Source organism: Callorhinus ursinus, unplaced genomic scaffold (assembly GCF_003265705.2).
Source record: "Callorhinus ursinus isolate GAN/ISIS: 27379988/994484 unplaced genomic scaffold, GSC_fseal_2.0 scaffold65, whole genome shotgun sequence".
NCBI lineage: Eukaryota > Metazoa > Chordata > Mammalia > Carnivora > Otariidae > Callorhinus > Callorhinus ursinus.
Genome location: NW_027397127.1, coordinates 368,509 through 395,331, shown reverse-complemented (window position 1 = coordinate 395,331; position 26,823 = coordinate 368,509). Strand labels below are relative to the sequence as shown.

General features: G+C 42.4%; 1 protein-coding gene across 1 annotated transcript in view; it reads left to right on the top strand.

The window, feature by feature from the left end:
- The first annotated feature begins 11,436 nt into the window (after positions 1-11,436).
- LUZP4 (leucine zipper protein 4) overlaps positions 11,437-26,823 on the top strand; it is a 27,870-nt gene continuing 12,483 nt past the window's right edge. The window contains exons 1-2 of the mRNA XM_073885733.1: positions 11,437-11,537; positions 13,457-13,474. Coding sequence (XP_073741834.1) covers positions 11,447-11,537; positions 13,457-13,474 — 109 coding nt within the window. The 5' untranslated portion in view covers positions 11,437-11,446. The remainder of the gene's footprint in view (positions 11,538-13,456; positions 13,475-26,823) is intronic.

The window sequence follows — 26,823 nt, the reverse complement described above, 5'->3', positions numbered from 1 at the left end:
GTCATGATCTCAGGGTCCTGAGATAGAGCCCTGTGTTGGGCTCCCTGCTCAGTGGGAAGCCTGCTTCTACCTCTTGTCCCCACTCCTGCTATCTCTGTCACTATCTCTGTCTCTCTCCCTCAAATAAATAAATAAAACCTTTAAAAAAAGAAAAAAAGAAACTTTACAGGCCAGAAAGAAGTCACAGGAGATATTCAAAGTGCTGAAAGGAAAAAACCTCCAAGAAGAATATTTTACCTGGCAAGGTTATCATTCAGAATTGAAGGAGAGTTTCCCATACAAACAAAAGTTAAAGAAGTCCATCACCACTATACCAGCCCTATAAAGATGTTAAAAACTTCTTGAAGTGGAGTGGTGCCTGGGTGGCTCAGTTGGTGAAATGTCTACCTTTAGCTCAGGTCCCCATCCCAGGGTCCTGGGATCGAGTCCCACTTCGGTCTCCTTGCTCAGCAGGGAGTCTGCTTCTCCCTCTGCCTGCCGCTCCCTCTGTTTGTGCTCACTCTCTCTCTGACAAATAAATAAACAAAATCTTTAAAAAAAAAGATTTATTTAAAGCTTTATTTATTTTAGAAAGAAAGAGTGCACGTGAGTTGGGGGGAGGGACAGAGTGAGAGGGAGAGAGACAATCCTAAGCAGACTCGCAGAAGCCAGTGCAGGAATGGATCCCATAACCCATGAGATCATTACCTGAGCCGAAATCATGAGTTGGATGCTTAACCAACTTAGCCACACAGGCACCCCAGAATCCAGAAATTCTTGAGTTTTTTTATGGCAAAGTAGTTATTTACATAAATTCAATAGGAATCTGTTCTCCTGGGGTACCTGGGTGGCTCAGCCTGTTAAGTGTCTGCCTTTGACTCAGGTCATGATCTGAGGTTCCTGACATCTCGCCCGGCATTAGGCTCCCTGCTCAGTGGGGAGTCTGCTTCTCCCTCTCCCTCTGCTGCAACCTCCCCCCAAGCTTTTGCTTTATGTCTCAAATAAAAAAGAAAATATTAAAAAAAAAAAAAGGGATCTGTTCTTCTTGTAACAGGACACAATTAGAAACATCGGTTATATTACCAAGGCTTTGACTGAAATGTCATATTTGTTTTGAAATGTCATATTTGACAGAGATGTGTGCACACTCAAATATGACCAGTGAGTTCTAAAAAACTACATTTCACTTTATGAAGCCAATGTGCCCTTTGGAAAAATCAGCCTGGTACCTTGCTTATGAGGTTTCAGCAAAGCAGCCTTAAAAATAGCTTAGGGGTGCCTGGGTGGCTTAGTTGGTTAAGCATCTGACTCTTGATTTCAGCTTAGGTCATGATCCCAGGGTCCTAGGATCGAGTCCCACGTCGGACTCCTTGCTCAGAGGGGAGTCTACTTGGGGTTCTCTCTCTCCCCCTCTCCCTTTGCCCCTCCTCCTACTCTCTCCCTCTGTAGAATAGATAAATCTTTTTTTTTTTAAGATTTTTTTAATTTATTTTTAAGAGAGAGAGAGAGCAGAAGCAGGGGAAGCTTCAGGCAGAGGGAGAAGCAGGCTCCCCACTGAGCAAGGAGCCCGATGTGGGACTCGATCCTAGGACCCTGGGATCATGACCTGAGCCGAAGGCATACACTTAACCATCTGAGCCACCCAGGGGTCCCAGATAAATAAATCCTTAAAAAAAAAAAGAGCACATATGGTCAATCAGTATTCTTGTTGCATTTATGTGAATAATCATAGCAAATTTAGCATAAACAAATTATCTTTGATAAAAAAGGGGTGGCTTAATTATAGAAAAGAAATTATGTTAGCACGTTTTTAATATTAGATTCTAATTCTATTAATTGCCTTACGGTTTTGTTATATACCTATAACTGGACTGGGTTCTGAATTCTTCTGGTTTCCTCAAATATCTGGCTATAACTTTTCAAACTAATATTTCCAATTTTCTCCCACCTTTCCAGTTTAGAATCACTCAGGACAAAGACTATCCTTGAATCTCCTTGGAAAGGACTAGACCAGGTCTTCCTCACTAACCAGATGGCAGCTAAATTTCAGGGACTTGAACCTTGGATATGTATTTCACAGCTAAAGAAGTCTCCACCTGATATCTACCCCTCCACACCAGTTGAAATCTTCAAAATCAAATTGGGTAGAAAAAGAAGTAGCTGACATCAAGGTAGACTGCTTCCTCCCAAGACTCTGGATCAAGACTTCATACTTTAACTAAACATGAAACCCTTTCTTTTTCTCTTACTTTCCTTTACTCTGTCATCGGCCTGAAAAGATAATTACATCATCTGTATCTCCTAGGCAATTGCTAAAGAGGGCAATCCAACCTCCAAACAACTGTTGGACTTGCAAAATGCTTCTGCTTCAGTTTTCTCTAGAACAAACTCAGCCCTCTCACTATTGTGTCATACTGCCTAACCTGGAGGTTCATTTCCCTATCTCTGGTTAACAACTCCAAACCCAGGGGCGCCTGGGTGGCTCAGTCGTTAAGCATCTGCCTTCGGCTCAGGTCATGATCCCAGGGTCCTGGGTTCGAGCCCCGCGTTGGGCTCCCTGCTCAGCGGAAACCTGCTTCTCCCTCTCCCACTCCCCCTGCTTGTATTCCCTCTCTTACTCTCTCTCTCTCTCTGTCAAATAAATAAATAAAATCTTTTAAAAAAGCAAACAAACAAAAAACAACTCCAAACCCAGGGAAGCTTTAGTCTAGGCTCTACGCGATGAAAGGGAAACAAGGGTGCCTGGGTGACTCAGATGGTTAAATGTTGGCCTTCGGCTCAGGTCATGTTCTCAGGGTCCTGGGATAGAGCCCCGTGTCAGGTTCCCTGCTCAACGGGGAATCTGCTTCTCCCTCTCCATCTCCCTCTGTCTGCTTGTGCTCTCTGTCTCTCTCTCAAATAAATAAATAAAATCTTAAAAATAAAAAAAAAGGGAAACAAACAGGGGTAACCAGAATAAAACTACCTGTGTGGTCTATAGACCTTACATTTTCTTACCAATATGGCTGTACCAGAGGCCCTTGTGAATTAAAATTAGCTCCCTTTGACAGGTCCCCACTTCCCTGTTCAGGATTAAAGGTAAATAAGGCTATGATCAGGAACATCTCCTTGATTCTTGAAAATATTACAGAATCTTTTCCTAATGCCACAGCTATCTGACAAAAATCCTTGGACTCTCTGGCCAAAATTCTTGATTGTAGGCTAGCTCTTGATTATGTTTTAGCTGAACAAGGAGGTGTCTGTGCTGTAGCCAATACCACATGCTGCACCTGGATTAACACTTCTGGGGAAGTTGAAACTTAGTTATTTAAGGTCACTGAGCAAAGCACTTGGCTTAAAGAGGTGACTCCTTCAATGGGGTCTTTCTTTGAGTTATTTGATTTTAATTGGCTTGGGCCTTGGAGACTATGGCTTTGAAGTGCACTCCAGACATCAGTAATTATCCTGCTTGTAATAATCATAGTAATCTCTTTGGTGTGCTGTATTCTCTCAAACGTTTTAAATGCATGTTTGCAGCTGCTAACCACCAAAAAAAGGACGTCCTTAAAACTGGAATGCCAGAAAAGGGTGAAGAAAATGACCAAATGAAAAATTGTGAGCCTGAAGTTGTGACCCGTGTCAGCAAAATTGTTGTGACCTCTGAGTACCACACAAAGACTCAACAAAAACTGAGAGAACTTGAGAGGTCGCTGAAGTGGCACTAATGCCTTAAAATTTGGTCACACCTCTGCTTAGCTGAGAGTTTGATCAAAGGCGCTGCGGATTGTTAAGAAAGAGACAACCAAAATAGAGTCACCTATGCTATGTCCCACATCACCAAATTGAGACTTAATACCTAATCTATTTGCGGTTTCAGACTCTTCCAGGAACATAATCGTTAACCAGTTGATCTGGAATTACTTAGTCAGCACTAGTGTGGAAATCTGCCATTAGACCCCTTCCTTAGGAAAGCAAACTTGCCTGAAACAATGCCTTCTTTGCTAATAAACTTCCTTTTCTGAATTAAAAACCTTTCCTTTCCTATAGTTCTTTGGAGGTCCTTTCTATCTGCTAGGTGGGGTTCTTCCGAATTCATGAATCAATAAATAACGCCAATTCGATCTTTAAATTTACTCGGTTGAATTTTGTTGTTTAACACAAGTAATAGGAATCACTGTATTCCCCAAAATATCTGTTAAGAGCATTACAATAGGGGTGCCTGGCTGGCTCATTCGGAAGAGCATGCGATTCTTGGTCTCAGGGTTGTGAGTTCGAGCCCTATGTTGGGTGAAGAGATTACTTAAAAATAAAAAAAAATTTTTTAAAAAACCATTATGACAGAACTCTTTCCTTAAAGCACTTAACTTTTAAATCAAAATAACTTGTTATGATACTTTGCCAGAGAAATCTGCCAAGGAAAGAATAGTTAAGCATATGTAAATTTTTAAAAATCTTATTTATTTATTAGAGAGAGATGGAGAGAGAGAGAGCGCGCACGTGCGTGAGCACACTGAGCTGGGAAGGGAGGGAGAAGCAAGCTCCCCGCTCAGCAGGGAGCCCGAAGCAGGACTCCATCCCAGAACCCTGGGACCATGACTTGAGCCGAAGGTACACACTCAACTCACTGAGCCACCCAGGCACCCCAAGTACGTGTAAATTAATACCTAATTTTGCACTAAAATATCATAGTGCTTAATTTCCCTTCTAGGTACATAAAATCTATGTTGCTCTCACTTCTCTACATGGGAATGATTACCTATTTTTTCTTTTATTATCATTCCTATTATTTTAGAAACATGGGATGCCTGGGTGGCTCACTTGGTTAAGTGTCTGCCTTCAGCTCAGGGTATGATCCTGGGGTGTCCTGGGATTGAGCCCCACGTTGGGCTCCCTGCTCAGCGGAGAGTCTGCTTCTCCCTCTCCCCCGACTGCTCATGCTCTTTCTCTCTCTCTCTGCCTCTCTCTCTCTCAAATAAATAAAATCTTAAAGAAGAAAAATAAAAAAAGAAACCTGCCGGACTGATAGTGGTCTCTAAATCATGTGACTCCACTCATTGGCCAAAGAAGTCACCAGGTGTTTGTTTTTCTGTAGCCTCAGATTTAGAAGGAACCTCAGAGATCACTGAATGTAACCCATTGAAGTAGTCAGTAATTTAGTTTCTGCTTCAGTGCTTCCAGTGTCAATACCTCAGTTCAAGGCAGTTTATCTCATTGTTGTAGTTTTGTCCAATTATTGTAGTTTAACTATTGGAATGTCTCTATATAGTGCAGAAATCCATTTTCCTGTAACTTGAGCTAGTGCTGCCCTCTAGCGCTGCACAAAATAACAACCTCTTCCCAGGATTTTTTTTTTTTTTTAAACAGTTTCGGTCCCCTGAGATTTCCACAGGCTCAAACATCTACAATTTCTGCAATAATGCTTCACATAACATGATTTAAATCTCCTCGCAAATTTAGTTGATTTCCCTTGTTTCAATCCGGTTTGTCAGTTAGTATATGGTGGCTGACACTAAAGCAAAACTCATTGTGTTTCTTCTCTTATACTGGATGTTCTATTGATACCCATAGTAACAGGGTTCTTAGTTGAATGGGACTAACTCTGGTTGCCTTAAGAATGGAAGGAATTTATTGAAAGTCACTTGGGTGGCTCAAGAAATAGCTACAGACTCTAGAGAACCAGGCTCAAGAAAAAGGACAGGAACCAAGAATGGCTAGAAATTCAGAATTGTGGGGTGCCTGGGTGGCTTAGTTGGTTAAGCAACTGCCATCAGCTTGGGTCGTGATCCCAGAGTCCTGGGGTCGAGTCCCACATCAGGCTCCCTGCTCAGTGGGGATTCTGCTTCTCCCTCTCCCTCTGCCTCCTGTTCTGTCTGTGCATGCTCGCTCTCTCTCTGTCAAATAAATAAATTAGAAAATCTTTACAAAAAAAAAAGAAATTCAGAATTGTCACTAAAATCATACCTCAAAATTAATCCGATGAGGCCACCAGGGCCATATGCTGATGCTGGAATCATACCACTACCATTGTTGGCCCTAGGGACTGGCTGTTGTGGCCAGAATGAAATCCACACTGGCCCAGCTTCTGTGTTGTACAAATACCAGCTTCCATGCAGGCCAAGTCCAGGTCATATGTTTTCGCTCAGTTTCTTGGAAATTTTCTTGGTTTGTAATGGGAGACAGGCTCTGCCTCTCAATAAGATTATAATGGTGAGATGTTCACAAAAATAGGAAAGGACTTCACTTGCCGAGCAGCTGACTAATGTTTTAAAAGCCTCATTTTAGCTTCTGTGTGGTGACTAGACGAAGAGCTGTGGCAGAACTACGAAGACTGGTTAGGAAGCTAGTCCAATAATCAGGGTAAGAAATGATGTTGGCCTGAATCAAGATGGTCATGGTGGAGGTGGAGACAAGCGGTGAGATTCTGGATATATTCTGAAGGTAGAGCTCACGGCATTTGCTGCTGGACTGGATAGAGGGCATGATAGTGAAGAATGACTTGGAATGCTTGGTCCTGAGCAAATAGAGACTAGAGTGGCCATGCAAACCATAAAACAGACAATTAATAGAGAAAAAACTGAGGGTTGCTGGAGGGGAGATGGGAGGGGCGGTTGGGTTAGATGGGGGATGGGAATTAAGGAGGGCACTTGTGATGAGCACTTGTTGTATGTAAGTGATGAATCATGGAATTCTACACCTGAAACTAATATTACACTACATGTTAACCAACTGGAATTTAAATAACTAAAAAAAGGAAAAGAACGGAATTGCCATTTACTGAAATGGGGCAGAACGTGGCAAGAGCAGGTTTTGTGAGGGAAGATAAGAATTTGGTCTTGAAAAATTAAGTTTGTGATGACTGTTGTATATCTGAGTAGATATGTTGAGTAGGTATATCAGTCATACAAACTTTTGGTATAGAGGTCTGAGCTAGAGACTCAAGGGAAACATCTCTATAGCTGCTTTTGAAAACCATGAGACTGGATGAGATCACAAGGCAGTATACGTAAATACAGAAACTGAGTATAGACCGGGCTCTTGTTCCAGTGTTTAAAGCAGTGGGTCTCAAAGTGTGGTCCCTAGACCAGTAACATCACCATCACATGGGAACTTGTTAGAAATACACACTTTTCTTCCCTATTTCTGACCTACTGAATCAGAATCTCCGGGGGTGGAGCCCAGCTAACTGCGTTTTAATAAGGTCACTCCAACGCACCAGTGGTTTAGAGGACAGCGAGGGGCTAGAAAAGAAAACAGAAATGGAGCAGCCAGTAAGGTACACGGAAACCCAGGATAGAAAGGTCTTAGTGATGTAGATTTGGAATGTAGGTGAGGTTTGCTAGGGTGAGGTCCGGAGCTGATGGCCGAGAAAGAATTATTAAGACGTCTTTGGTGCAAAATGGTGGTTTTATTTAAAGCATGGGGACAGGACCTGCTGGCAGAAGGAGCTGCACTGGGGTTGTGAGGAGCTATTAATTACATACTATGCGGATGGGGAGGTAAGGAAAAAGGGAGGTGTCCAAAAGGACTTTCATATGCTAAAGAAGACCCTCAGGATACTGGAGACCTGGCTATTATCAAGCTAAGGTTGTTCTTCCCTCTAGCAAAGTATTAACATTAAGATAGTTGGAAGTTTCCTGGAGGAATGTCCCACAGATCCCACCCAGAGTGTGTTTTGGGGGTGTGGGGGGGAGGTTGCTTGTGCTTTGTCCTCAGCTAGACTTCTGCTCCTTCATCACTAAGAGTCAAGAGAAGAAAACATTTCAAGGAGGAGAAAGTAATCAATTCTATCAAATCCTGTGGGTGTATCAAATAAATTAACCAGTTCAGTCTTTTGGGAGGATAAACTATACTTCACACTCTTGACCTTCACTTGATTCTTCTAATAAATCCTCCTTTTCATTTAACCTAGTTGGAGTAGACTTTTGTTATTTCCAACTGAAAGATCCTTGACTAGAAAATACCCAATTGTTCTACAATTGATTTAGAGAAACAACATTCTGAACTGTACATTAATCTTTATGTAGCAGGGGAACTCTGAACTAAGCCTATGTGAAGATTGACTGATTGATTGATTGATTGATTGATTGATTTGACAGAGAGAGACACAGCGAGAGCAGGAACACAAGCAGGGGGAGTGGGAGAGTTGGAAAAGCAGGCTTCCCGCTGAGCAGGGAGCCTGATGCAGGACTCGATCCCAGGACCTGATCCCAGGACCTGATCCCAGGACCCAATCCCAGGACCCCAGGATCATGACCTGAGCCAAAGGCAGATGCTTAACGACTGAGCCACCCAGGGGCCCCAAACCTAAGCCTATTTGAATGCAGGCAGAGAATTCTTCCTAAGAAAAATTATGTAAGGCCAAACTCATTAAATAACAAAATGTTGTCAAAGGAGAGAAGCAATTTTATGCAAAGCAATGTTATATAAGAGCTCTCTCTTGCTCTCTCGCTCTCTCTCTCTCTCAAAGTTGTCTCCTGGCCCAATTTCTACTAGACTCAATTCTGAAATCTAAGGAGGGAGGGGACTGCAAATTTAAAAACACAACAAAACAAACCCCAAATTAACAACAACAAAAATGTTCCAGTAAAACTCTTTAGGACATTGGGATCTAGAAGCATCACTTTGGTGTCCCTCTAATAGAAGTGACCCAGAAGGAGAGACAGAAGTTCTCTACGTCAGCATGTGGCTTTTGACTTCTTAGGGGCTCCAATTCCTTATTTGTACCAGGAGCTGATGGAGCTTAGAGTAGATGGTGGTACCAAAAAAAGGAGTCCAGAGGAAGGTAAAAGGAAAGGAATAGCAGGTTCTGTATGGCAGCTCACTGGATTGTTTGTGATTACATTTATGAAAGACCCCCCCTGCCACCGCAACTCACTGAGGAAATATTAGGGGAAACATATTTCAGGGAGCTGGATATACTACAAGATTATAGGGTAACAGAAATTATTGAAATTTGAATTATTACTATTAATGTACTACTGCAGATAGCCACAGACTGAAGATGAGGCTTGGGAAAACTTGTGTGATACATAGGAAATTTTTAATGTATTAAGATTCACCTTTTTAGTACATTTTTCCCCCTCCTATTCAAGACTATTCTTCTAATTAGAATTTATCTTAATTTCATCTTTTCATCATTTCTTATTCTCTTTTTTAATTTTTTTTAATTTTTTTTTTTTATTTGACAGAGAGAGACATAGCAAGAGAGGGAACACAAGCGGGGGGAGTGGGAGAGGGAGAAGCAGGCTTCCCGCGGAGCAGGAAGCCCGATGTGGGGCTCGATCCCAGGACCCTGGGATCATGACCTGAGCCGAAGGCAGGCGCCTAACCGACTGAGCCACCCAGGCGCCCCTTAATCTCTTTATTTTTAATGCCTCTCTTTCCCATAGCCTGTAAGTATGTTTAATTAAATCTTTCCCGTTAAAAATGCCCACTGTATAGGTGCTTGGCCAACTCAGTTGGTAGAACATGTGACTCTTGATCTTGGAGTCATGAGTTCAAGCCCCAAATTTGGAGTAGGGATTATTAAAAAAAAAAAAAATCCAAAACCCCACTGTATTCTACCTTGTGAAAGTAGTGGTTAAAAGCATGAATTCTAAAGCCAGACTGCCTGGGGTTGAAAACTCCACTGTATACTAGTTTTTTGTCCCTGGGAAAATTTTAAATGCTCTGTGCCTTCATTTCCTTACATGTATAAAGGAAATAATACTAGTTCTTACTTATGGGTTTATTGTGAGTATTAAGTGAATGGATATTTGTAAAGCTCTTAGAACAGTGCCCAGCAGATGGTAAATGTTGTATGTGTTCATTAAATAAAAATTAACTAATTGATTAATCCTCAACTTACGGCCTATTAAAAGTCTGCTAAAGGTTAGAAAAACAACCAACCAACTCTTAATTACTAAATTTAAGGAATTCTGTGGTTCTCTTTTTTTTAGGATTTATTTATTTATTTGATAGAGAGAGACACAGCGAGAGAGGGAACACAAGCAGGGGGGAGTGGGAGAGGGAGAAGCAGGCTTCCTGCAGAGCAGGGAGCCAATATGGGGCTAGATCCCAAGACCCTGGAATCATGACCTGAGCCGAAGGCAGCCGCCTAACCGACTGAGCCACCCAGGTGCCCCAGAATTCTGCAGTTCTTCACTAACTTGATTGTTCAGCAATACTTGCTTTGGGGGACTACTAAGTTCCCCTTAGAATGTTCCCTTTATTTCCTGGATGCTTCTTTCCTGGTTTTTCCCATAGCTGTCTGATATTTTCTACTCAATTTCCTTTGTGATTTCCTTGGGATTCCGTCTTTGGTCCTCTTCCCTTCTTACTCTATAATTCAATAAATCTGATATTTAAAAAAATGCTCCAAACCCACTGCATAAAAGTCCCTCCATAATCTATTCTCTGCTGATCTCTTCAGATTCATCTTTCAGTACCACACCATATGAAATGGCTTCAACTTTTCAAAGTGCTGGTAGGGCTGCTTCCCCCAAGAGGAAATGGCATTCCCACCCCTAAAATTACTCCCTAATTTTTCAAGTCTTAAATGAATTTTTTCTTGATACCGTAGGTGATTTTCTCCTGTAAGTCTCATATATATTTTATAGATAACAGTATCATCAGAGCCTAACACAGTGAACAGCTCAGTATTTACTGACAGACTGAATTATAGCATCTAAATTAATATTTTACATGTATTTATTGTCTTCACCAACTGTATATGCCTTGAGAAAAAGATGTATTAATCATTAGGCTCCTCGTGCTAAATAATGACTTAAATACAACAAATAGTTAAATAATTTACATTTTACAATCTCTTCAGATGTTTATGTTGTGATTTCTGTAACAACTTAAGTTTTAGCTCTCAAAATTTATTAATTTGATTTTTATTTCCTCTGAAGAACCAGGGATACCCAGGAGTCTTCTAACATTTAGAAATAGTGTATACTGAGCAGTATTAAGGTGGTAAGAGAAATGATTATATTTTTTCCTTAAGAAATGTCATGGACACATCTTTAGGGAAGTCCTCAAAAAGTATGTGGTGCTGCAAGCTTGTGGGTGGGCCCTAACTGCTAGATTTGTGGTAGATCTTCAAATTTGAGGGAAGCAGAGAACCAGTCTATCACATCAAGAACATAAGGTTATACTCACCAAGAACGCCAACAGCAAAGAGGACAAATCGTTTTTTCTTTGTTACAAAAGGAGAGGGTCAAAAAGTCACAGAAGAAAAAAAAAGTTGCAACTGACTGGGTGGCAGACGCACCAGTTTCCAGAAAGCGCGGGAAAGAAATGGGCGGGTCTTTTTTTTTTTTTTTATGAGCCAAGTTTCTGATAGGATGTCTGTGGAGGGGTAAGGGCTAAGCTCCTCCCCCTGAGCCTTAGCGACAGTGAAGGGAAAGACTGTGATTGGGTGACAAGTTTAGCCAGCGCCCTAGGGAGAACTGAGCAGGCGCAATACACCAGCTTAGCTCAGAGCCGGCGCGGTTTCGCTGAGGAGATGGCTTCGCTTTCCAACCCAACACCTTCTGGAAAGTTGCTCAAAGAACCTAACAATGGGGGAAAGACGACTTATCTAGATATGTCTCTAGGTATGTAGACCCCAGACTCCAGCCCCCACTAGTCTAGGCTCACTGGCTTTGAATAGTAGCCCTCGGCTTGGGGCAGGCTGGAAGAGGCTCCATGAGGCATACGCTCCTCGGTGGCGAGGCTTGCACTCTGTGCGCCAGTCCTGCCCCAACGTGGATAAAGCCCAGGCCAGCTTAGCTCCTGCCCTTCCTTTCTGCTCCCATTTTCCCATGACTCCTCTTGGGCGGGAAACTGGCGAAAGCTGACAGAAATTGTGTGAGACGTGAGGGTTGCTGAAGGTTCAGGCTGAGGGAAATAAAAAGCCAGCAATCTCCATATATTTTATTCTCCTAAGGATTGATAGCAAGCTACCCCCCCCACTTCACATGTGGGGCCACAGGCTCCTCGAAATCACTTTTTGAATCTGAGAGCCTGTCACAAATGACTACTTTCCAGGGGCTAGTTTTCAAAGAGTGAAAGCGGGCAGGAAGACTGGGCAGAGGGGTGGTTTATTTGCTTGCTTGCTTGTTGATTGGTGCTATACACTCTAGACCAACTTTCCTCTCCACAGGCACCTTCTAATCTCTTAACCTCAGACCTCTTCAGGACTATCACCCACTTCGGAAATGGGGACAGGGAGGGGAAAAGGGAAGGCCGACTTCATAAATGAGTGAGAGGGAGCACAGCAAGGAGGCTGACTAAAAATGGCAGGAGATGGGGTGGAGTGGGGGATGGGGGGCAGACGAGGCGGGAAAGAGAAAGCTTCAACAGTGGGGAGAAGAGCTGAAAAGCAAGGGCAGCTTTAGAAATGAGAAAGGGAGGAGCGAGAAGGGCTGAACCTCGAATGGGAAGAGCAGTGCATTTCACTTTGAGTCGAGCGTTGGAGAGCGGAGCAGGGAGGGTCAAACTTAGATAATGGCGAACTTAGAAATGGCGGTTGAGCGGGGTAGGAGTGGAGATGCAGGGGTAAGAGTGGGAAGCAGGGAAGGAAGCAGGGGAAGGAGAGTGTGCCTTAAAAATGAGGTGAGTGGGCGCCTGGGTGGCTCAGTTGGTTAAGCGACTGCCTTCGGCTCAGGTCATGATCCTGGAGTCCCGGGATCGAGTCCCACATCGGGCTCCCTGCTCGGCAGGGAGTCTGCTTCTCCCTCTGACCCTCTCCCCTCTCATGCTCTCTCTCTATCTCATTCTCTCTCTCAAATAAATAAATAAAATCTTTAAAAAAAAATGAGGTGAGTAAGAACAGGGAGGACATAACCTTATTATGAGAAGGGAGAGCTGTGAGGGTGGAGAAGAGCAGGAGAGGCAAATAATTAGACATGGGAAGAGCAGAGCAGATGGTATTTAGAGATGAATGGGAAAGAGTAGAAGAAGAGGGAGGCAGACTTCCAAAAATAAGAGGGAAAGCAGAGCGAGGAGAGTGGACCTTAGTGGGGAGGGAGGAGTAAGGAAAGCTGACATTAGAAGTGGGGTTGAAGAGGAGCAAGGGCAAAAGATCTTAGAAATGGAAGGAGTAGCGTAGGGATGGAAGACCCTAGAAGTGGGAGGCTGCAGAACATTGAGGGTGGAACTTTGAAATGGAAGGGCACAGAGCAGGGAAAGTTGACCTTATGAGTGGGGAGGGAGGGTGGACTTCAGAAATGAGGAGGAAGGAGCAGGGATTGAGATGTGAAATATGAGACAGGGAGCAGCTGTGAGGGCAATCCGTAGAAATGGGAAGAGGGAGGAACCGGAAGAGTGGACCTTAGGAATGAGAGTGAATGAGCAAATAGGGAGGGCAGTCCTCAGAAAGGCGCTGAGAAGTGCTGCCAGGGAGGATCTTGTAAGCGGCAGGGAGCAGGCAGAGTGGATCTTACAAATGTGGTCTGAGGGAGTGGACTGCTGAAATGAAAGAGGATTATTTGCCTTTTTATTGTTGTAATAGTTTTTTATATATATATTGCAGATGCTGGACCTTTCTCAGGTATACAATTTACAAATATTTTCTTCTGTATTGTGGGATGGCTTTTTCACTTTCTTGATAGTGTCCTTTGAAGCACAAGAGTTTTTCATTTTGATGAAGTACAATTGATGTTTTTCTTTTGTTGTTAATGATTTGGTATTCTATCTAAGAAATTATGAAGATTTACCCCTATGTTTACTTCTAAGAGTTTTCTAGTTTTGGCTTTTACATTTATATCTTTGATCCATTTGAGTTAATTTTTTGCACATGGTGTGAGTTAAGATCCAACTTCATTCTTTTGTAGGTGGATATCCAGTTGTTCCGACATCATTTGTTAAAAAAAGACTATTGCTTCCGCTATTGAATGGTCTTGGTAGAATTGCATTCTTAACTTCATTTTTGGATAGTTCATTGCTAGTATATAGAAATAGGATTTATTTTTGTGTGTGGATCTTCTAGCTCGCAACCTTGCCAAGCTTGTTTATTAGCTCTAATGTGTGTGTGAGTGTGTGTGTGTGTGTGTGTGTGTGTGTGTGTGTGTATCTTTAAGACTTTCTTTATATAAGATCATGGCATCTGAGAATATAGATATTTTCACTTCTTTCTTTCAAATCTGGTTGCTTTTTCTTTTCTTTTTTTTTTCCTGGACTAATTCTCTTGGCTAAAATTTCCGGTGAAATGTTAAATAGATGTGGTAAGAGTGGGCATTCTTGACTGGTTTCTGATCTCAGGGGGAAGGCTTTCGTCTTCCCCATGAATCATTATTTTAGCTGTGGGTTTTTCCTAGATGCTTTTATAAGGTTGAGGAAGTTGCCTACTTCAGGGTATGTTACCTCTGAGGGGGAATGGCCCTGAATAGTACCTAAGATGTTTTCTTGTTTTTTTTCTTCAGTGTGTTTTTAACAATCTATTTCACCATGGGTATCATTAGGCTTTACTCTTCTGGATTCCAGACTGCTACTTGCCCTTCACCCCAGGCTCCAACATGAGTTCTGAAATATTTCATGGCATTAAAGTGACTTTTAAAAAGTAATATTTGGGGGCGCCTGGGTGGCTCAGTGGGAAAGCATCCAACTCTTGGTTTCGGCTCAGCTCATGATCTCATGGGTCGTGAGACAGCCCCAAGTATGGGGAGTCTGCTTGAAGATTCTTTCCCTCTGCCTTTTCCCCTGCTCTTGCTCTCTCTCCCTCTAAAATAAATAAGTAAATCTCTAAAAAAAAATTGATGATCAAGATAATTTTTTTTTAGGTAGGCTCCACACCCCGTGTGGAGCCCAATGTGGGGTTTGAACTCTAAACCCTGAGGAGTGTCTGGGTGGCTCAGTTGTTAAGCGTCTGCCTTCAGCTCAGGTCTTGATCCTGGGGTCCTTGGATTGAGCCCCACATTGGGCTCCCTGCTCAGTGGAGAGCCTGCTTCTCCTCCTGTCCCTTACCCTGCTTGTTATCTCTCTCTCTCAAATAAATAAATAAAATCTTAAAAAAAAAAAGTTGAATAATACTAAAAAAAAAAAAAAGGAACTCACAACCCCGAGATCAAGACCTGAGCTGAGATCAAGAGTTGGTTCCTTAACCAACTGAGGCACCCTGGAGCCTCAAAATAATATTTTTAAACATTTTTATTATTTATTTTATTCTAGAGAGAGAGAGAGAGCAGCAGGAGGGGCAGAGGGAAAGGGAGAAAATCCTGAGCAGACTCCATGCTGAGTGCAGAGCCTGACATAAGGCTCAATCTCAGGACCCTGAGATCACGACCTGAGCTGAAATCAAGAGGCAGAAGCTTAACAAACTGGGCCACCCAGGCACCACCCTGCCCTGAGATAATATTTTTAATGAAATATTTTTTAAGATCAAATGGACAAACTAAAGTCCTCTGGCTGATCACGTTTTTGTAAATAAAGGAGCAGGGTGAAGCAAGTGAGGCCGTATTGTGCATGCACAGGGTCTGATCTGGTTTTTGTTGTTGATATTTCATTTATCAGGGATTGTTCTTGCATTGATTTTTATTTTTAAATAGGTTGTGTTAAATACTGAGTTTTTTTGGAGCATCCTAAAATTTGATGCCTGAGGTGAGTGCCTCATTTGCCTTATTCTAGGCTCTGCCCTGTCACCAGGAGCCTGAATTTGGGGGCAAATGCCAGAGCCAAGGAGAATCTATAGCAGGGAGGTAAAACCTAATGTTGCCTGTGCTTTTCTTTTGTTGATTTCACTGTTTCATGATCTCAAACCTTGGTTCCCCAAATCCATATTTATATCATTTCAGACAGATGAGAGCATAGCTTTTGAGTTTTTCAAGGGGAACAGGCAAAACTGTTAGTCATGAAAGGTCCTTCCAGCTTGAAGCCAAGAAAAATACATCATAAAGAGCAAATACATGTTGCTTCCATGAGTTGATGAGAAATCCATACTTTTCCAGTAAATTTCCCCATGACTTTATTAAAGTGAAAATATTACTTTTAACAATGCATACTTGTCATTGGATTACTGCACATGTACGTTTGAAAAGCAATTTTATGTTTATTTATGTCATTTATGTATTATATATATTTTATATTATTTATAATATTTTTATTGAATGCAAGGATATTTATTACTTCCATTGTTTTTTTTTAAAGATTTTATTTATTTATTTTTATGAGAGAGAGAGAAAGAGCACACAAGCAGGGGGAGTGGCAGGCAGAGGGAGAGGGAGAAACAGACTCCCCACTGAGCAGGGAGCTGGATGCAGGACTCAATCCCAGGACCCAGGGATCATGACCTAAGCGGAAGGCAGACACTTAACCGACTGAGCCACCCAGGTGCCCCTTATTACTTCCATTGTAATAAGATGTACTAAAATAGGAAAAGGCTCTACAAATTATTTTTTTTGAAGATTTTATTTATTTATTCATGAGAGACAGAGAGAGAGGCAGAGGCAGAAGGAGAAGTAGGGGAGCCCGATGCGGGACTTGATCCCAGGACCCTGGGATCACGACCTGAGCTGAAGGTAGATGCTTAACCGACTAAGCCACCCAGGTGCCCTCTGCAAACTTATTTTTGTTCTTGTCCCTAGTAAACATTTTCAGAAGGTATTACAGTGTTTTTTAGAAATAAAAGGCAAAAATATGGGGCTCTTGGCTGACTCAGTGGGTGGAGCATGTGACTCTTGATCTTGGGGTGTCAGGTTTGAGCCCCACATTGGATGTAGAGATTACTTAAAAATAAAATATTTTAAAAAAGCAATAAAAGGCAAAAAAAAAAACAAAATTGGAACTGGCAACAGCAAGAACTTAATAGGAGCTGTACTTCCCTCTTCACCACTTCTGTCTAAAGGAGACTAACGCAAAAGTACTGTAGTCTGAAAGAAAAAAAAAAAGCCCTTTCTGCTTGCTAGATATAGTCATAGATCCATAAATGTGTATAAAGCTTCCACTCTGTATTATTTATTTATTTATTTGTTTGACAGAAAGAGACACAGCGAGAGAGGGAACACAAGCAGGGGGAGTGGGAGAGGGAGAAGCAGACTTCCTGCTGAGCAGGGAGCCCGATGCGGGGCTCGATCCCAGGATGTTGGGACCGTGGCCTGAGCCAAAGGCAGATGGTTAATGACTGAGCCACCCAGGCGCCCCAAGCATCCACTCTGTATTAAGCACTGTGCTAGGTACTTGGTACACTGATAGATAAACAATGGCTTCTTCTCAAGCTGATAATCCAGTTGGGGAGGCAGCTAAGGAAATATATGCAATTATATGTTGTTTCAAATGTTTGGAAGTGGGGCACCTGGTTGGCTCAGTCAGTTGAGCGGCTGCCTTCGGCTCGGGTCATGATCCCAGGGTCCTGGGATCGAGCCCCACGTCCGGCTCCTTGCTCAGTGGAGAGCATGCTTCTCCCTCTCCCTCTGCCTGCCACTCTGCTTACTTGTGCTCTCTGTCAAATAAAAAAATAAAAAATCTTTAAAAAAAAAATAAATAAATGTTTGGAAGTATGTATAGTCAGAGTCTGTCAGAAATTGAGAGGAAACTAAGTCACCTTTTTTGAGGTTTCTGGTATTTTACATACTTATTTTTTAAAGATTTTATTTATTTATTTGACAGAGACACAGTGAGATAGGGAACACAAGCAGGGGGAGTGGGAGAGGGAGAAGCAGGCTTCCTGCGGAGCAGGGAGCCCGATGCAGGGCTCGATCCCAGGACCCTGAGATCATGACCTGAGCCAAAGGCAGACACTTAACGACTGAGCCACCCAGGTGCCCTGAGGTATTTTACATATTTAAAAAATGATAGAACGAGGGCGCCTGGGTGGCTCAGTTGGTTGGGCGGCTGCCTTCGGCTCAGGTCATGATCCTGGAGTCCCGGGATCGAGTCCCGCATCGGGCTCCCCGCTCAGTGGGGAGTCTGCTTCTCCCTCTGACCCTCTTCCCTCTCGTGCTCTCTATCTCTCATTCTCTCTCTCTCTCTCTCTCTCTCAAATAAATAAATAAATTAAAAAAAATGATAGAACGATGTTTACAAAAATTGGGGTATGTTTTAAATGTTCACAAATAATAAAATAGTGATTTCAACACCTTCTAAAATACAAAACAATATAATTATGCTTTTTTTTTTTTTACAGAATTTATTTATTTATTTGACAGAGAGAGAGAGAGAGCACAAGCAGGTGGAGCAGAGGGAGAAGCAGACTCCTTGCTAAGCAAGGAGCCGGTTGCGGGGCTCGATCCTAGGACCTGGGATCATGACCTGAGCTGAAGGCAGACGCTTAACTGACTGAGCCACCCAGGCGCCCCTAATTATGCTAATTTACAAGAAAACTGGTTATATGATTTATATCAAAATTTAATTATATGGCACCTCAAGCTGGGTGATCTATTTTTGTAAAAGTTTATTTATTTAAGTAATTTCTATACCCAACATGGGACTCAAACTCACAACGCAGAGATCAAGAGTTGTCCGCTCTTCCAACTAAGCCAGCCAGGTGCCCTGGGTGATCTATTTTATTTTATCTTATTTTATTTATTTATTTATGATTTTATTTATTTATTTGAGAGAGAGAGAAAGATTGAGAAAACAAGTGGGCGGAGGGGCAGAAGGAGAAGCAGACCCCAGGGAGCCCAACGTGGAACTTGATCCCAGGACCCTGGGATCATGACCTGAGCTGAAGGCAGACACTTAACCGACTGAGCCACCCAGGTGCCCCTGGGTGATCTATTTTAAACTGTTTGAAGAATGTTGTCTTTCTGCAGTCCTCACGGTGTTTTTCTGACATGAATCTCACTTGGGTCAAGAATTCAAATTTGAGTGTCTTTGGTGAGGTCTGAACCAAATGGTTCCCCTTGAGAGACTAGCTAAGTATTCTCCAGATGGAGTCAGTGGAGAATATCATACGGAGAGTAAGCAGGAACATAGCACCATGTCTCTGTAATGATATCATATCCTGAGAACTAAGCGAAAGGACATGAAAATCTGGAAGGTTGATTGTTATGTTAAAGACACCTTCAGGGCCCCTGGGTGGCTCAGTCAGTTAAGCATCTGTCTTCGGCTCGGGTTGTGATCCCAGGGTCCTAGGATCGAGGCCCACATCGGGCTCCCTGCTCAGCGGTTAGCCTGCTTCTCTCTCTTGCTCTGTCGTTCCCCCTGCTTGTGCTCTCTCACTCTGTCTCTCAAATAAATAAATAAAATCTTTAAAAAAATTTAAAGAAAAAGACACCTTCTTCATAACCTCATAGACTATGCTGAAAAGGTCATTCCACACCTTACTTAGGTCCAAAAGCCATTTGTTTTCTCTTCTCTGTGGACAGGCTGAGCAACAATTGGATTTCATCTCTAAATTGTAGCTGATAAGGTCTGTGATTTCTAGATGTATACTGTATATTCTTGTGCAATTTCATTACAATGCAAGAAATCAAATGGTGGTCTCTGGAATTATGAAGTCCGGGGTTAAGATTATGTATAATTTCACTTAAAAAAACAAAAGCAAAAACAAACCTGCAACATATTCCAAGGGTGCAAATAATGGAAACTTTAAAAAAGTAATAAAGTTTTTTCTCTTTTTTTTAAGATTTTATTTATTCATTTGAGAGAGAGTGAGAGAGACAGAGCAGGTGGAGAGGATGTGGGGCTCGATCCCAGGACCTAGAGATCATCACCTGAGCTGAAGGCAGATGCTTAATCATCTGACCTACCCAGGCGCCCTGAAAGTAATTAAGTTTCTAAATAAGTTTGTAAATGACCATTATATTTAAAAAATCAAGACTTGTGTTTCTCAGTTTTTTTCTGCTATGTAACCACGTATTAACCTTGGCCCACTCAACACACACCTGTATACTTAGAGGGGAAAAAAAATAGAAGAATTAAGTACTTTTACAGGCCACGTGTGTACGTATGAGAAAATTGTTTAGTGTCAGCAACTACTAAATGCCAATTCAGTTCAATTATTTATTAAACATTCACTATTATCTAAGAATTCCTATGAAACAGAAAGACTTCTTACACTACAGGGTTTTTTCTTCAATTTTATCATCTTCTTAATAGAATTTTAGAGCTGGAAGGGCACTATACTCTCTTGTCTCTATAGTCAAATAAAGAACCATTTAGAAAAAGAATTAAAAGAATGTCACTGTGGGCGCCTGGGTGGCTCAGTCGGTAAAGCGACTGCCTTCGGCTCAGGTCATGATCCTGGAGTCCAGGGATCGAGTCCCACATCGGGCTCCCTGCTCAGCGGGGAGTCTGCTTCTCCCTCTGACCCTCTTCCCTCTCGTGCTCTCTGTCTCTCATTCTCTCTTTCTCAAATAAATAAATAAAATCTTTAAAAAAAGAAAAAAAGAATGTCACTGTTAAATTTATTGATACTTTCACTTCGCTATACCTGAGGTTTTGTTCGTTTTTGTTTTTTTGTTTTTTTAGTCTCGTGGTACATTTTTTTTTTAAAGATCTTATTTATTTTTTTGACAGAGAGAGAATGTGAGAGAGGGAACACAAGCAGGGGGAGTGGGAGAGGGAGAAGCAGGCTTCCCGCTGAGCAGGGAGTCCGATGTGGGGCTCGATCCCAGGACCTGGGATCATGACCCCAGCTGAAGGCAGACGCTTAACAACTGAGCCATGCAGGTGCCCCTCATGGTACATTTTTATGTTGGGGCATAGATGCCTTTTCCTAATACCATTTTTTCAATTATATTTCAATTTGAACATTTGTTAATTTAATATGAAATACTTATGAAATTGTACTAGGTTTATTTACTTATGAAATTGTGCTAGGTTTATTTCTAGAAAATCCAGCAGAGAATGGATGTTTAAGATTATAAAACTAAAATATATTTCTTTTCTCCATTTTGAATCTGAAGCACTTTCAAGATTAAAATTTCCTACTCACTTGACTTTCATCCCTTTGTAACTTAGATACTGATGTTTGCATCTTACAATAGTTTAGACAGGTACTATGCCATACAGGCTTGTCCTGAGGTGACACCATATCGGTCTTCTAAGTGCAAAGAGAAATGGAATAGTCAGCATTTGGCGAGAGGTGAGATAAAAGATCTACATTATATAAAGCTTTTCTACTTGATTGGGAGCCATGCAGAGCTGGACTTGGAATATACCAAACGCATTTGCTTTTAAAGATGTAATGTTATATTTAAATATGCCTAGCATTCACCTTTTCTTTGATTACCCTCCTTTTGTAGTCTAGGCAACTTTACAGTTTTTGCTAAAACAAGTTTCCTTTAAAATGTGGACTTAGTTTCTAAAGACAGTCAAATGAAATGATAATTATTGGATCACAGAAAAGATGCAGTTTCCTTTCAAATAGCTGTGCAGTGATAATATCAATTCTCTATTATTTTTTTAAGTTTTTATTTATTTAAGTAATCTCTATACCCATCGTGGGGCTCAAACTCACGACCCTGAGATCAAGAGTCATGCACTCCTCAGACTGAGCCATCCAGAGGCCCCTCTCTCTATTATTTAAAAAGCACTGGGGCACCTGGGTGGCTCAGTAGGTGAAGCGTCTGCCTTCAGCTCAGGTCATGATCTCAGGGTCTTGGGATCAAGTCCCGCATTGGGCTCCTTGCTCAGCGGGGAGCCTGCTTCTCCTTCTCCCTCTGCTTGGTACTCCCCTTGCTTGTGCTCGCTCTCTCTGTCTCATAAATAAATAAAATCTTAAAAAAAAAAAAACTAAAAAAAAGCATTGATCAATTTCCTGATTTCAGATAATACCTAGCATATTGCCAAGCACATAGAATGCTCTCAGTAAATGCTTATTATTTGATAGTTTGAGATGGCACTGCTAGAGATAGTATGGCGTTCTCCCCTCGCCCTCATCTGTAACCCTCACTACTTGTGCCTTAGCTCCTGTCCCTTACTGTACATTGAGATACTGACACCCAAGGCTTTTCTTTTTTTTTTTTTAAGATTTTATTTATTTTTTTACAGAGAGAGAGACAGCGACAGAGGGAACACAAGCAGGGAGAGTGTGAGAGGGAGAAGCAGACCTCCCACTGAGCAGGGAGCCCGAAGCAGGGCTCCATCCCAGAATCCTGGGGTCATGACCTGAGCCGAAGGCAGACACTTAACGACTGAGCCACCCAGGCGCCCCTCCTTTTTATTTAAAAAAAGATTTATTTATTTACTTTAGAGAGAGAGAGAGAGAAAGAAAGAGCATGAGTGGGGAGGAGGAACAGAGAGGGAGAGAGCGAGAGAATTTTCAGCAGACTCCCTGCTGAGCGCAGAGGCCGACGCGACGCCGGGCTGGATGCCGGGCTCCATCCTGGGCTCCATTCCACACTCCATCCCACAACCCTGAGATCATGACCTGAGCCAAAGTCGGATGCTCAACCGACTGAGCCACCCAGGTGTCCTGACACTCAAGACTTTTCATCATCTACCTTGTCGGTCTAACCTTTCCCCCAGAATTCTCCAGCACTAATCTTCCATTCTAGCCAAGCTGATCTCCCTGAACACACTGTATTAATTCCTGGCTCCAAGACTTTTCTTGTGTTGTTTCTCTTTCTTTGAGTGCCGGGATCTTTCCCCTCATTCACACCCTATCCATCTTTCCCAGCTCTGCCACAAAGATGTTGCAGCTGTTCCAGTACTCAGTAGTTTGTCTTTTCTCTGCGGTCTTGGCGTAGTTCATCTCTGCATTATTCAGTTGGTACTTAATCATATACGGGCAGTTCCCAGCTGTCAAAGTGTTGTTGTGCTCCAGTACCTCATTTGTATGACAGCTGTTGGATGCAAGAAGAATTTCCCTGTCGAAACAATATTATAAAGGGTGAGTAGGATTCTAGGGCAGTGCACAAAAGTCCATTCAGTGATACTTGGATTGCAACAACTGTTTATAATAATATGTTATGCAATAATGTATTTCAGGGTCAAATGGAGAATTCTAGGAAGACCTCTCCCTTACTATAGTTCTAAGAACATCTCTTTATGGGTTCCTCTTCCTTCCCCATACAGCCTCATTTCCTTGGTAACTTGAGGAGTTATCTTGGGTAACTGGTGGTTCAGGGAGAATAGTGTGAATTCTGGGGAAAGAGCTCTGTGCTTACAAGTGGATGAGTAGAAGGGGGTGGGTCTGTGGATGCCCCTCCCATTGCATCTGAGGTGAATGGGGAGAGGACTTTTTGTTTCTCTTTTACATTTCCCCCTGGCACCACCTTAGTATAAACTTTGATCTCTTCATGCTTGGACTATTGCCGTCCCTCTGCCTACCCCGAAATAGTTTTCCTTTTTTGTAATTTGACTTTATTCTACAATTTACTGCTGATCATAAATTGCTATTTCGCCAAAGCATCAATTTCATAATCTCACTCGTATGCTCTTTGACGTTTCTTCGTTTGTTCACAGCAGTTGCTGACAATTTGGGCTAAACATCAGAGTCCCTTGGAGGACTTTAAAAAACAAATACTTGAGTCCCATTCCAGTCCTACTGAATCATAATCTTGCATAGGGACTCCGTATTTTTAAAATCAATGTCTTCAGGTGATTCTGATGCACAGTCAGGGTACAGAACTACCTGACCTATAGGATACAGATAATGTTGGAAAATCTTAGCACTGGGGCGCCTGGGTGGCTCAGTCAGTGGGGCAACTGCCTTCAGCTCAGGTCATGATCCCAGGGTCTTAGGATCGAGCCCTGCATGGGGCTCCCTGCTCGGTGAGGAGCCTGCTTCTCCCTCTCCCTCTGCCTGCCACTCCCCCTGCTTGTGCGCTCTCTCTCTGTGTGTGTGTCAAAAAATAAAATCTTTGATTTATTTATTTGGCAGAGAGAGACAGAGAGAGAAGGAACACAAGCAGGGGAGTGGAAGAGGGAGAAGCAGGCTTCCCACTGAGCAGGGAGCCCGATGATGCGGGGCTTGATCCCAGGACCACGGGATCATGACCTGAGCCGAATGCAGACACTTAACAACTGAGCCACCCAGGCGCCCCCAAAAATAAATAAAATCTTTAAAAAAAAGAAAAATCTTAGCACGACTTTAAAAACCCTTTGTGTTGAGGAGATGTCTGTTCTCATTCCAGTTCTGCCATTTGCTAACCTTGGGTGCACCACTTCTCTCTGGGCTGCAGTTTTCTCATTTGTAAAATAAGGGATCGGTGTTTTTCCACTCAGTTGTTTCCATTCCAGATTCAGGGTGATTCTAGGCTTCTTTTCACCTTTATATTTTAGTGAATGCTATATTTTCGTCTTATTTCAGGAAAGCTAATTTAGGAGGCAGATTTTTGGTGTTGTTTTGTTTTTAGTAGGCAGTTTATTTTATTCTTTTTTAAATATTTATTTATTTGTTTTTAAGAGAGAGAGAGAGAGAGCACAAGCAGGGGGAGGGCCAGAGGGAGAAGCAGACTCCTCGCTGAGCAGGGAGCCTGATGTGGGGCTCAGTCCCCGGATCCTGATATCATGACCTGAGCCAAAGGCAAACGCTTAACATACTGAGCCACCCAGGTGCCTTAGGAGGCTGTTTAAATGAAACATACATGTGGGTGATTATTTTCAAGTCTAAAACATACTGCTGACGTCCTTTTCAGCTTTTAAACAGAGTTTCAATTACCTGTGTTACAGACTGTCAGGTCTGACTATATAGACTGTCCTGCTGTCCATGTCCGTTTTGCTTGTTTTCCTGCATTCTACTTTGCGGTGCTTATCTTCCCTTGCACAAGTGAGCCCTCTGACATGAAATTTAACTGCGGGAAAATATGACAAAAATGAAAAAATACTAAAAGACAAAATTGAATTTCCCATTAGTTAAGTGAATTTTATATAGCAGCTGTGGGTGTCATCATTAAACCTGAACCCATATTACAGGGCTGCTGATATTTTAAAGATTTATTTATTTAGTTTACAGAGGTGGGGGGGAGAGAGAGAGAAAAAAAACGCGAGTGTGAGGAGGGGCAGAGGGAGAGAGTCTTTAAGCAGACTCCCTGCTGACAGTGGAGCCCAAGGGACGTGGGGCTTGATCTCAGGACCCATGAGATCATAACCTGAGCTGAAACCAAGAGTTGGATGCTTAACCAATTGAGCCACCCAGGAGCCCCAGGGCTGCTGATATTTTAAAGAAAAGCCAGTACTATCACATATGTGGCTAAATTGGGTGCAATCAGTGACTATTTTTATGAAAATGTAAATGTCAGTACCATAACAAAAGCCTTAGGGTGATAAACAGCCTTAGAGTAAGGCTAAATAAGTGGGAAAATAATGTATTTTTCACCCAGAGAGTCTCCTTTTGGTATATTTGGATGGATATCATAGTCTATTTCTACCTTCTCTCTTCTAGAATAATTACTGTAAGTCAAAATATCTTGATGCTATTGGCCAAGTAGCAGATATGAAACCTATATCTATTTGTTGAATGTGAACAATGACCGTCAATCTCTGTAAAGCCAGGGGACAGGTCAAAGTGAGTGCTCGAATACTGTATTAGCAGTGGCCTTATACTACTTGAGTGCTAAACTTGACTTTGTGTCATTAATTGGAAACAATTGAAAGGAAAATGCTATTTTAATAAGAATATCACATTCAAATGGACGGTCACTAGCTGGGTGCTGCTCTCCTCATTCTTGGGATAGCCGAGCTTTTTTTTTTCTTTTTTTAAAAATTTTATTTATTTATTTGAGAGACAGAGAATGCACAAGCAGGGGGAGGGGCAGAAGGAGGGAATAGCAGACTCCCTGCTGAGCAGGGAGCCTGACACCAACTCCGACTCCAACTCCAGCTCCAACTCTGACTCAGGACTCCATCCCAGGACCCCGGGATCATGACCTGTGCGGAAGGCAGACGCTTCACCGACTGAGCCCCCCAGGCGCCCCAGGGATAGCTGAGCTTTTGAAGGAGGAAGTGTAATGTAGTGGCAAGAATCTTGGATTTAGAATCTGTCCTGGCTTCTTAACATATTAATCTTTTGCCCTCAAGAAAGTCAGATAAGGGGGCGCCTGGGTGGCTCAGTCAGTGAAGCGTCTGCCTTCGGCTCAGGTCATGATCCTGGGGTCCTGGGATCGAGGCCCAAGTCGGGCTCCCTGCTCCATGGGGGGGGGGGCCTGCTTCTCCTTCTCCCTCTGCCTGCCGCTCTCCCTGCTTGTGCTCTCCCTCTCTCTCTATCAAATAAATAAATAAAATCTCTAAAAAAAAAAAAAGTGAGGCTAATCTCTGCTGCCCTTTAAGAGTGGGGGTGCACTATCTGACACACATGAGACACTCAATAAGTGTTTGTTCATTTACTGTCTCATTTATTGAGTGTCACATGTATGCCAGGCACTGTGTCAAGAGATTTTATATGGAAGTGCTTTGTAAACTTTCAAGTACTATCCCAATTGAAAGGTGTTATTATGGATCCACGTGGTTTATCCATTCAGCCATCCCTGGAATAAAGCATTGGCTTGATGTTTCTCAACAGTAGCTGTAGTACTGCACGAGCATAAGACTTTTTCCATCGTATTTAATCCTCATGTGATTCTAAGATGGAGCTTGCCTTATTTTTGGTGACTCAGAAGTCAGGAAAAATGTAGTCACTGGAAATTGTCCGTGAGGGCCACCGGACAGACTGGTCCCAGAGCACTCTCTCATGGCCTCAGGGCCTTGTGAAACCACTGACTCAGGGAGAAGCATACCCCTCACTTTGTCCTCTCTGAGCTTTTGCTCTCCTCTTTAGGAAGTCACCCATCTCACTGTGTCCCTGCAAGCCTGCTTGGCCATTGTTTCAGGGCTGACAAGGGGGAGGGGTTGGAGATTAAAAAAGTCTTTGGTGTATGAGCACCCAGCAGCACCCAGCTAGTGACCCTCCATTTCAGTGTGATATTCTTATTAAAATAGCATTTTCTTTCCAATTCTGTTTCAAATTAATTATACAAAGTGGTGTCCTGCAAGATGTTCTTCTTTTTTTTAAATTAACATATAATGTATTATTTGTTTCAG